General features: G+C 51.0%; 1 protein-coding gene across 1 annotated transcript in view; it reads left to right on the top strand.

Moving 5' to 3' along the window:
• Efcab8 (EF-hand calcium binding domain 8) overlaps nt 1-11,165 on the top strand; it is a 65,020-nt gene that overhangs the window by 13,311 nt on the left and 40,544 nt on the right. Inside the window, exons 6-10 of the mRNA XM_028775301.1 lie at nt 630-735; nt 3,587-3,671; nt 4,564-4,688; nt 7,333-7,406; nt 9,854-9,984. Coding sequence (XP_028631134.1) covers nt 630-735; nt 3,587-3,671; nt 4,564-4,688; nt 7,333-7,406; nt 9,854-9,984 — 521 coding nt within the window. The remainder of the gene's footprint in view (nt 1-629; nt 736-3,586; nt 3,672-4,563; nt 4,689-7,332; nt 7,407-9,853; nt 9,985-11,165) is intronic.

Below are 11,165 nucleotides of genomic sequence, written 5' to 3'. Positions count from 1 at the left end.
TCTCTCTCTCTCTCTCTCTCTCTCTCTCTCTCTCTCTCTCTCTCTCCTCTCTGTATGTGTGTGTGAATGTGTGTATGTGTGTGTGGTGTGTGTATGTGTGGTGTGTGTATGTGTGTGTATATGTGGTGTGTGTGTGTAGTGCTTCTGTGGTTCTGGCATACTATGTCTTCCTTTTTTCCACATGTGTATAGAAGGAGGTGTTACTAACCCAACCTCTTGACAGTGGCTGCTGTATCGTTACCTCTGTGCCTCCGAGGAGGCTGAGGAGACAGAGGAAGCCTTTCTGGGAAGTCTTGAGAGTTCTGGAGAGTCTTCCTGGAGGAGCTGGTTTGGGGTTAGATATTGGCAAGGGTCCATTGGAAAATACCCACTGGGGATGCTCACTGTTATGCAAATGGCAGGTTTTGGAGGTGGGCCTGGCCTTAAGACACTGGGATCCGAAAAGTTAGGCTCATTTTACAGACAAGGAAACAGCCTGGAGTTTAGTCAAGGCCCTGTTTTTAGTGCTGAGATAAGGTTCCATGTCAGGACTGAACTGGCTCCAGGGTCCTGTATGGCAGGAAAGATCCCTGCCTCCTGATCACTCTGCTAGCAACCCTCCAGGGCCTGAGCCTCCTCTGTTCTGCCAGCTTACCCAGACCAAGCAGTACGGCCACCAGCAGATGTGGGTTATCGACGTGGCATACCTGCACAACATAAACCTCATTGCAGTTGCCTCCACTGAGCTGAAGATAGGTGAGTCCGTCCCCTGGGCTCTCCAGGCCTGTCCTTGGCTTCTGTCGAGTGGTACAGACCTGTTGGCTGAGCAACCGTGAGCATGCATGGGAGTCCTCTGGGACTGTCGTTGGCTAGAGAAGCCTTAAAAGAGAGGCATTGGGTGCCAGTCACTTGTGTTGGTGATGGCTTTTGTAGGCAGGTGTGCTCAGTGAATGCTGAATGTCTACAAGTATTGAACAGTTCAAATTTTAAACCACAGCCCACGCAGTTCTCTCTAGCTTGGTTCTGCCCCTTGCTTCTTGCTGCCTCCAGCCCAGGCCTCCTTCAGTGGTCACTGGAATAACATAGAAGCCTCCTCTTGCTTAGCGCCTTTCCTCTGAAGGTCCCTATAGCTACAAATGGACTTTTGAAATGTCTCCCTGCAGAAAACCTTTACAGCCCTCACCCCAACAAAGCACAGGGTGGAGGAGGATCCTCAGTGTGGCCCATGAGGACAAGGAAGGTCTGGCCCCTGCTGTCCGTTGTTTTCCCTGGACCAGACCCTTCCTCCTGTCGTGCTGAGGTTACTGTGACCTTCTCTTGCCTCCTCAGATGGGCACTGTGGGTAAATGTGGACGTTGTGCCTTATGTCCCACATACCTCCCCACCCCAGAGCTTCTACTTTTCCTTTGATTCATCACAAGTGTTACTTCCTCCAGAGAGCTTTCTTGGACCACCTAGTCCAAATCAGGTGCCTCTTAACAAAATCTGCACCAGATAAGGCCCTCTCTCTGCCACGACCCTTTAGAGTGTGATCTTTTTCAGCATGAGTGTTAGATGTCTGCCTTCTCCTCTATGTTGGAGCCTGGTCTCTAGGGACTGCATCTGTTTCACTCACATCCATATCTCTGTGCCTAGTGCCACCCAGAGGCTTAGTGGCAGTGGGTAGGTGGGTAGACGAATACGGGGTCCAATTGATGATCTGTTCCAGGCCGTCATGGAGAGGACATTCATGTGTGTACCCACAGCCCATGGTGCAGCACTAAATAGAAGGATGAATGGAGAATGGCTGAAACAGCCAGTGCCCAGGTTTCAACCTTGGTCCTGCCATTCAGTAGGGCTGTGACTCTGAGTAGCTATGTACCTTCGAGGGCCTTAGTCTATCCAGAGGGAAACAGGACCCAATGCTCTCAATCTCTAGGGTGAGTGTGGGTTAGTGATTGGATGTGTGAAGTTGCTTGGCATACAGTAGGTCCTTTAATCAAGGGGACAGACTGGACACATCTAGGAGCAGCCAGTCATAGGCAAAGGCTTAAATAGTTAGAGCTTGCTGCTACCCATCATTCCTGGTGGCCTCAACCCTGAGGGCCTGGCCTCATCACTTCATGCCATCAAGTTCTTCGGACTGAACAGATGTGGTCTGCTCAGGGCATTTGGTCAAGGCCAAGTGTGGAAGGATACCAGCATGGGCCTTGCCTTATGTGGCTCAGCCCAGCTAGCCCTGCTCTGTGTCCCATATCCCTTCTTGGGTGGCTGAGCCCTGTAGGAAGCTGACACTTGAGGACCTGTCATTCAAATGTGGGGGACTGACCGAATTGAGGCCAGGGCTGCCAGGAGCCAGACTTTCAAGGTGGGGGAGTTTACCAGGAGCAGCTGCCTGTCAGGGCCCCATGGAAGGCTTTGGGGCAGAATGAAAATAATGTATTCAGAAGATCAAAGTCTGGCAGACTGGTACCAGACAGTGAGGGATGGGGTGAGCCTGCACAAAGCCACTCTATAAGATGTTCTTCATATGCACCTGCATGTCATGAGCTTACCTGGCCTCTGATCTGCTTGTGGGAAGGGAGTTCCTAGCTCTAGCCCTGATAAGAGGTGTTGAGTGATGTGGAAGTGATGTATCTGTTTCTATCTGCTCTGAACACCTAACACACACACACACACACACACACACACACACACACACACGGACGGACGGACGGACTAAGGGAACCAGACATTGCCTGCTACCCACATAAGCAAGGCTTGGCCCTTGTTCCTTTATTTGTGCATCACAGCCGCAGTCACTCAGCAAAGTAGGGCCCTGGGTGCTGTGTCAGATACTGAGGATTGCACAGGTGCCCCACTCACATGCTCTCTGCCCTCACACAGATCTCAGGCCAGGACAGGCAGCTCCCGTATTCAAATACAAGAGAAATAAGTGAGGGAGATTGATTGGCAGCCAACCAAGTGGGAGGATGTCAGCGGGCCTAGCAGAGGAGGGAGAGGCCGTTCTAAGAGGGGGTCATGGAGGTGGTCTGGAGGGGCTCTGGGGGTATTCAAGATGGGCAGAGCAGGACCCAGAAGTGGAAGATGTTGATACACCTACAATGGTAAGAATCTGGCATCCTTGAGCCTGGGAGCTGGACAGGGGCTGCAGACCAGGCATGGGCTGTGGAGGGTCTGACCTTGTAGGATTATTTTTGTTTTTGTTTTTTTTTTCGAGACAGGGTTTCTCTGTATAGCCCTGGGTGTCCTAGAACTCACTCTGTAGACCAGGCTGGCCTCGAACTCAGAAATCTGCCTGTCTCTGCCTCCCAAGTGCTGGGATTAAAGGCGTGCACCACCACTGCCCGGCTGACCTTGTAGGATTTTACAGGCTGAGGTTTGCACTGGAGTTTTGTTCTGGCTGCAGTGGGGATCAGAGGATAGTTTGCAGCTGGATCTGGCTAGGTTAGCAGCTGTGCTCGGATCTGTTGCCTTTTATTGCTGTGGGGATGGGGGTGGGGTGGGGTAGGCTACAGAGCCAGAGAGATGGCAGGGAGTTCTGGGAGGTTGCTTGCCACCTCTAGATACTGCCGGAGCCTTGAACATGGCTTTTGGCTCGTATGTCCCTCTCTTCTCTCTTTCCCAGAGTTCTTTGACATCAGTGGGTACAAATGTATCCGAGCCTTCACCTTCGTTGATCTGGATAGCTGTGTCATGGTCATGGACTACTGGTAAGTCTCACAGGAGATGGGTACAGGGTCTTGGCAGCTACCACATTACTGGGAAGGGGGCTGGGACCCCAGGGCAGCACTAGGGAGCTGGTTCTGAGCTCATCACCATATTGTCCCTTGCTGATTCTCTCCCTGGGTCTTGCAGTCGCTCTGCTCCTTGAGTTATCCTTACTCACGCCCCCCTCCTTTCTTATCCCATTAGCCACCAGGGGTTAGCAGAGCCTCATTCTGCTGCACTGAGGTGTCTGGGAAGTAAAAATGGTTGACACAGAACCTGAATTTTGGTTCAGTGATGACTAGGGTGTGCTTGGCCGCTGGGATTGAGACCCAGACCAAAGCTGGAGTCTGTTAGAACTGCTCTTGTCCCTAAGGTGACAGGGCCTTGGCAGAAGGACCAGGGCAGAAGGCTCCACAGTGAAGAGTTACTAACCTAAAAGCTTCAAGCAGCCTGAAAAACTCCACGCAGGAAGAAGTGATGCACTGATAATGTCAGTGGTGTCAGTGGGCAGTTAGGGGCAGGGAGTTCGGTGTCAGGGGTCACTGTGTCATTAGGACCTCCAGGAGAACTCAGTGGGCAGTTAGGGGCAGGGAGTTCGGTGTCAGGGGTCACTGTGTCATTAGGACCTCCAGGAGAACTTGTGACAAGGATACCAGTGTGATGAGGACCTTCTTTATGAGTTCGGGAAAGCAGAGAATAGGTCTGCAGACAAAAATCTTCGTACCCCAAAGCTCCCTTTTCTTCCCTATAAAACCCCAAGTACCCAGTGCCCTGGTGCAGTCCCCACTCTCTCAGGGAGGCTGCTGTTTGTTGTTCCAATGAAAGAACAACCTTCTTCTTCAGAAATCAGCCTCCCCTCTCCTTTAAGCATGCTCTATCCTTATCTCTCCCCAGGACTGACTATCACAAAGCGATTTTCTGCTACGGGGACACCAAGGGCAATGCTGTCATTTTCATCTCTGAGAATCCATCTAGTGGGCTGTTCAACCCACAGATCCTCCCCCGGACCTCCAAATGGGGTAGCTAAAAGGCATGGGCAGAGGTCCAGGGAGTGGGTAGATGTGGGTACTAAGTTGGCCATGGTCTCTGAGGGGTTCTTGCCTCCCTGTCCCTGCTCTGAATCTCTGGAGAGGAGGTTCCTTGGAGTTCAGAAGGCACCATGCCTATTGAGGCTAGGAGATAGACAGGAGAAGGCCAGAGGATCTGAGCTGAGGGACAGTCTTGTGAGGTGGGACCTTTTGCAGTTGAGGACTGAAGGCTGTGGACCCTTCTCACCTCTGGGAAAATAAAGTGCTTGGGTGGGACACTGGGACATGCCTCCTATCCTCTGAGGCCCAGGATAGGAGCCCTATCTGATGGCTGTGAGAGGGATTCTGTTCTACCTGGTTTTGAGCTATCTTTGAATGGGTGAAAGTAGGCGGGAAGACCATGGGTGGGTGTGGTGGAGCCCGGGGACCACCCGGCCTGGCAGTATTGTGAGTAAGTAGTTGTCTGCAGGGCTCTTGATATGTCATCTCCAGTCATCTCCACCCATGAGGACTGGTGACTTGTTACTGCCCATTAAGAGATTTAGTGAGCTGAAGCTACTAGAACACACCCTGAGGCTGGGGAATGGTGATTGAGATCTAAAGCCAGCCTGTGTGTGTTCAGAGTCCCATTGTCAACACTGGCTAGGATGTTTCCTAAAATGATTAAGGAAGTGGTTCAGAGCTTCTTTGAGGAAGGGTGCAAGGTCAACAGAGGTCACTGGCCTGGGGCTGCCTTGGAGACTCACAGGAGCTGTATCACATCTGGGATGGATCCTTAGGTGTGGTGTTAGGACCCTAGCCACCCTAGGAGCCCAGGACCCTGGGGCCCCACCTGCAGGGAAACTGACTTCCCTTCCATCCAAGACACCAGAGCAGCCTTTGCTGGGACTGCTAGCTAAGGAGGTCTCCAAGGGTCCTCAGACCTTGGCAAGGACCCTGTTAAGCTTGTTTCTTGATGTTCAGTGTTAAGGAAGGAAAGATGCAAATATTAGTGCCCTTGTTTTGTATGTGTGTGTGTGTGTGTGCGCGTGTGCACGCGTGTGCACACACATATGCACATGCACACACACTAGGTATTGAATCTGGAGCCTTCAATATGTCAGAGAAGCTTTGTAGTACTGAGCTACACTTCCAGCTAGCACTTTGTCCTTGTCCCATCAGCCCTTGGTGGCTGCCATGTTCCCATCATGATTGTGTCACCCTGGGAACTAGCTTAGGGGTTACAGTGGTCTCTTTGATGAGTGGCGAATGAACAAGACATAGGATTAGGCTTGAGTGTTGGGTGGGAGCTCTTCTGGGCCACCTACCTACTAACTGAAGGCTGGGAACAAGCATGAAGACATGGTGAGATGCGAGAGGGGATGAACAGAGCTAAGAAATATGGACCTAGCTCTGTGTGACCTGAATCCAGTTGCTTAACCTTTCTGCTCATCAGTCTCTTTATTAAAATGGGTGTAGGGACACCTAAGTTTTGGCTCTGCTATAGGGCGTATAGAATAAGTGTTGGGTACATAAAGTGCCTCCCCAGACCTCGTAGTTTAGTGGGAGAGATGGGCCGTATACATTGTTTTTCGGCAGCTTCCATATCAGCAGCCACAAGCAGCATCCTGTCTGGCTCAGGACTTCCTTTGTGTGTATTCATGTATGTGTGTGTATGAATATTTTCTGGATGCTTATGTGTATATGTGCAAATGTAGGTGGAGACCAGAGGCTAACCCAGTTATTGTTCCTCAGGGACTGTCCATCTTGTGTTTTGAGACAGGGTCTCTAAGTAGGAAGGTCTCCTGGGTTCACCAAGTTCCAGGAACCCTTCCGTCTCCACCCCTCCAGCTCTGGTAACAAGTGTGGTCTTCACAGGTTCTGGGGATTAAGGTTGGATCTTCTTCCTTGTGTAGCAAGCATTTTACAGGTTGAGTTATCTCCCCAGCTTGGGGACTTTTTTTTTTTTTTTGAAAGCTTCCGCTTACCTCTGTTCAGATGCCCCCATACCACACACCCATTCCCTCCAGTGTTTTTCCTCCATGATCCCTGGGAGTTACTTTCAGACCTAAAGCCAAACTGACCAGCACTTCTGACCTACTTCCTTGAACAGCTGCTGACTAACAAATGTTCCCTGGACTCATCCATCTCCATCAGTTTGCTCTCCCTGGGGGGTCCATCAGCTGCTGACTGGGTGGTTTCACAAAGGCAGGGCAGTCGGTGGGTGGGGTGCGTGGCATGTATGAATTGCTCACGATATATATGTGCACCCTGTACTTCTTGAGACTTTTGCTTTCTGGCCAAGGAGGCCGTGTATTCTGAGGCACAACAGCAAGCTCCCTAGTGGATCACTTTCAGAGTGAATACAGCCTGAAGTCTCATTTTCTGGAGCTCACTATTGGGGAGCCAGCTTGTTCAGATGGCAGCACCTGAGAGTGTGTGAACCCTGGCCATTGTTGCACTGTGGGCTGTAGGGAAAGGCTGGGCAGCAGGGGAACAGGTGGAGATACTGGGGGAGCTCATGAAGTTACACGGGGCTCCCAGGAGGGGCTGGTTGGCTGGTGTTCTGGGAATGGAAGATGCCTATCAGTGCAGATGTCATCTAAGCTGGCAGAGGAGAGGTTGCTAACGAGCACTCCGGTCATTTCCCTGTCAGATCACTGGTTCACGGTTTCCCTGAGGAAGCTCTTAAATGAGAAGGCGCCTCTGTATAAAAGCTTCCGAATGAAGGTAAGTTGTGTCTTCCCTTAGCCTGTAATTATCCACATACATGCTTTACTCAAAAAATAAATGCCCCAAATGAATCTGCCCTCTAGGCCTGGCCTCGCTCTTGGGGTCTTGGTCTCCAAGAACAGAGTGCAGGAAGTTATTGCATCCAGACCACATATCTCTAGGACAAAGGTATATATGTCCTAGAGCTAGCCCTGAATCTCACTGCTTTGTTGGCTTCCCCCAGGCAGAGAATGTAACCTTTCTCTGGACAGCTGCTGGCTTGCTGTTTGGTTTCCCTACTCTATTCTCTCCATGCCGCTAACTCAGCAAGCAGAGGAAATCTGCCGTAGAATATAGTTATGTCATCCCAGAGGCTTCTTGTCATACTTGAAACCATCTCAAGTCTTTAACTTGAGCATCAAACACAAGCTGATCAAGCCTCTGGCTTGCTCCATTGTTTGTTCCCCTCCCACCTCCCTGGAGTCCAGAGTCCCATGTATTCAAGGCTGTCCTTGAACTTGCTGTGTATCCAAGGATGACTTTGAGTTTCTGATCTTTTTGCTCCCATCTTCCAAGTGCTGGTATTACAGGCATGTGCCACCACACATGTGCTGGGGATTGAACCCAGCTGGGGCTTTGTGCACACTAGGCGAGCACTCTACCAACTGAGCCACATCCCATCTTCTTCTGTTCTCTACTTTTTTCTCATTTGTTGCTGAGACAGGCTCCCTTGCTTTCCCCAGAACTCCTCAAGCCCCTTCTTACCACAGGGCCTTAGCACATGTTGTTTCTTTGGGTTGCAGAGGTCTTCTGCTTGGCTCACCTTTCATCCCCTTACCTCAGGTCCTAATGCTCTGCTGCTGCCTCTGCTGTTGGCCCTGTCCCCAGAAGAGGTCGTTAGTCCCAGCTTTGAAGTATCTGTCCATTGTCCTTGTCCTGTCATCCTTACCACAGTGACAGATCCTCCAGGACAGGGGCTTGATGGCTTGTGCCCTCTGTTCTGTCTCTAGCTCCTGCATCCAGGGCACAGTGACTCCTGGTACATTTGAGGAACTAATGAAGGAATGGGGCTTTCAGGGCAGATCTGAGCGGGGCACACTTGGGGAATGGGCACAGAACTTTACAGGAAGTGGTGCTCACACTACTCCCCCTCCCCAACTCTTCTTTCTTTGCCTTTGTTGACGCTGGGGTTCATGTTTCCAGGGCGTCTGTGAACACTGGATCCTTCTACCTCCATCTCTCAAGTGCTGGGGTTGCTGTGTGCACCCCCATGCTTTCCTTGTTCCCCCTCTTTTCATTTGTGGTCATTTCATTTGGAAGACCTTTGCCCTTGAAGTTACTAAGCATCCCAGGCCTCATTCAGTGCCTGGGCTTAGGTACCATTATTGTGACAGACATTAGAGGAAATAGTTACATAAGACCCAACCCAGTGGCTTGCATGTCTAAGGTGCTGACTGAATATTGATAATCTCAATTGTCTGCCCCATCCCTGTTGCTCACTGACCACGTTCCTCGTCCCAGTCTGGAAGGCTAAGCACAGGTGTTAGCCAGGGCCAGAGTGTGGATGTATTAGTGTGCTCTCTGTTGCTGAGATAAAACACTGAGCAAAGTCAATCTGGAGATGAAAGGGTTTCTTTGTCTTCCAGGACTCTATCACCATCATCACTGAGGGAAGCCAGGGCAGGAACTCAGGCAGGAGCTGAGGCAGGGACCATGGACAGGTGCTACATACTGCTTTGCTCTCCATGACTTGCTCAGCTTGCTTTCTTACACAGTTCAGGCCCACTATCCAGAGCTGGCACCACCCACAAGGGGTGGGCCCTCTCACATCAGTCATTAATCAAGAAAAGGACCCCACAGGCCAGTCTGATGGAGGCAATTCTTCAACCGAGGCTCCCTCTTCCCAGGGTTTGTGTCAAGTTGACAAACTCTTGACTTCACAGAGGGCAGTTGGAGCCTGGGCCAGCCGGCCTTCTCTGCCCTCCAAGTGCCATCTCTGTTACTACAGTCCTGGAAGAGTGTGCATTCTGCCCCTCCTGACAAATACAGAGTGTAGGAATGGGCCCAGACATGCAGGATCTTGTAGTGGAGGTAGCCAGTAGAAGACAGACTGGGACCTAGGCACCCTTGATTTCAGCTTCACTCTTTCTCCCTGCTTGGAAGAATGATATTATCATGACCCAGTCTCTGCAGCTTCTAAATCTCAGAGACTCTTAAAAAGCAGGAGTCCAGATGATGGTAGGCTTGGTGTTTTTAAGAGGTTTCTGAGACAGGGATGGGCCAGACACCAAGACTTTGGACAACATCACTTTACCCAAGCTGTGGTCATGAAGGCAAGGGCCATAGACTCTGTGATCTCCAGTTCTATCTGCCCCTGGCCCTGGCCCTGGCCATGTTCCAAGGGCAGGATATGGAACCTGACTGCCCCTGGGAGGTCTCCTGCTACAGCTATTTTTCTCTCCCAGGGTCTCCACCCCAACTGGTGCCAGCAGGTCAAGTACATCCCGCAGCTGAATGTAGTGGTCTCGTGTTCAGCTGTCGAGAAGTCCTCTCTGGTGCTGATAATACTGCCAGGCAAAGAACCCGAGAAACCCAGGTAAGGAGCACCTGGCAGAGTGAGGTGGGTCACAGTGCAGGCCTTAGACAGAAGCGAGGTGGGTCACAGGGCATCACAGGGCAAGCCTTAGACAGAAGCAAGGTGGGTCACAGGGCAAGCCTTAGACAGATCTGCTTCCCTCTGCCACACGCAGCCAGCCCTGCTGAGAGAAGCCTTGCCTCTGGGTCAGTGTCACTGTTCTGAGTCTCATGCTAGGTCCCAGGAAGCAGCTTGTGTCCCTGGACTGACAGTGGATATGGGACCCAGCTCTGCTTTCTATTTAATCTAGATTCTGGAATTTCTACCAGTTGACAAAAGGGTAACAGGCCTCTTTCATCTCTCTCTCTCCTTCCCTCTTTCCCCCCTCTTTCTCTCTACCCCCTCATGTGTGTGTCTTGGGGGGGGGGGAATGCATGCCTTAGTTCACATGTGGAGGAGGTCAGAGGACAACCTTGGGTGTTGGTCCTCATCTCCCACTGTTTGAGAAAAGGCCTCTTTGTTGTTGACCGTTATCTCTGTGAAACTGGCTGGCCTGTGAGCCCCTGAAGGTTCTCCTGTTTTGGCATCATAGCTTGCTGTAGAAAGACTGGATTACAGACGTGCACTACAATGTCCAACTTTCCATGGCTTCTACAAATTCACACTCAGGACCTCAGTCCTGTGAGGCAAGGACTCTATCCACTGAGCCACCTGCCCAGCTCCAGTAGGTCTGTTTTATCCACTCATTTAATAAAAAACAAACAACAAATACCAAATCAACCCCAGATCCTCTCTCTCTCTCTCTCTCTCCTCTCTTGGGACAACAAGACAGGATCTCATGTAACCTGAGCCTCTACCATGCCAGGGCTGGGATTGCAGGCCTGTGCCACTGGCTGGGCTCAACCTTTCTGATTGAAGCAGTGAGAGCGAGTGGCTTCACTCTGGGGCCCTTGGTGAAGCCAGTGCCTGCCCCACTTACCTCAGGGACTCCTTGAGTGGAATGTTCTGTGGCATATGTTGAGCCACATAGTAAAAACAAAGGACAAAAGCTGTCAATCTCAGGATAAGTTAGTCAGGCTAGCAAGAGGCTCCTCTTCTCTTTCTACAGCCATGATGCAGAAACCTCACACGTGTGCACATTTATTCTTTGAGACAGTTCCAATCGAATGTCTTCATTCTAGTTTTTCTTTTTTTTTTTTTTT

Source organism: Grammomys surdaster, unplaced genomic scaffold (genome assembly GCF_004785775.1).
Source record: "Grammomys surdaster isolate TR1022 unplaced genomic scaffold, NIH_TR_1.0 254, whole genome shotgun sequence".
NCBI lineage: Eukaryota > Metazoa > Chordata > Mammalia > Rodentia > Muridae > Grammomys > Grammomys surdaster.
Note: the sequence above shows the minus strand (reverse complement) of the source record. Positions and strands in the feature narration are given on the sequence as shown.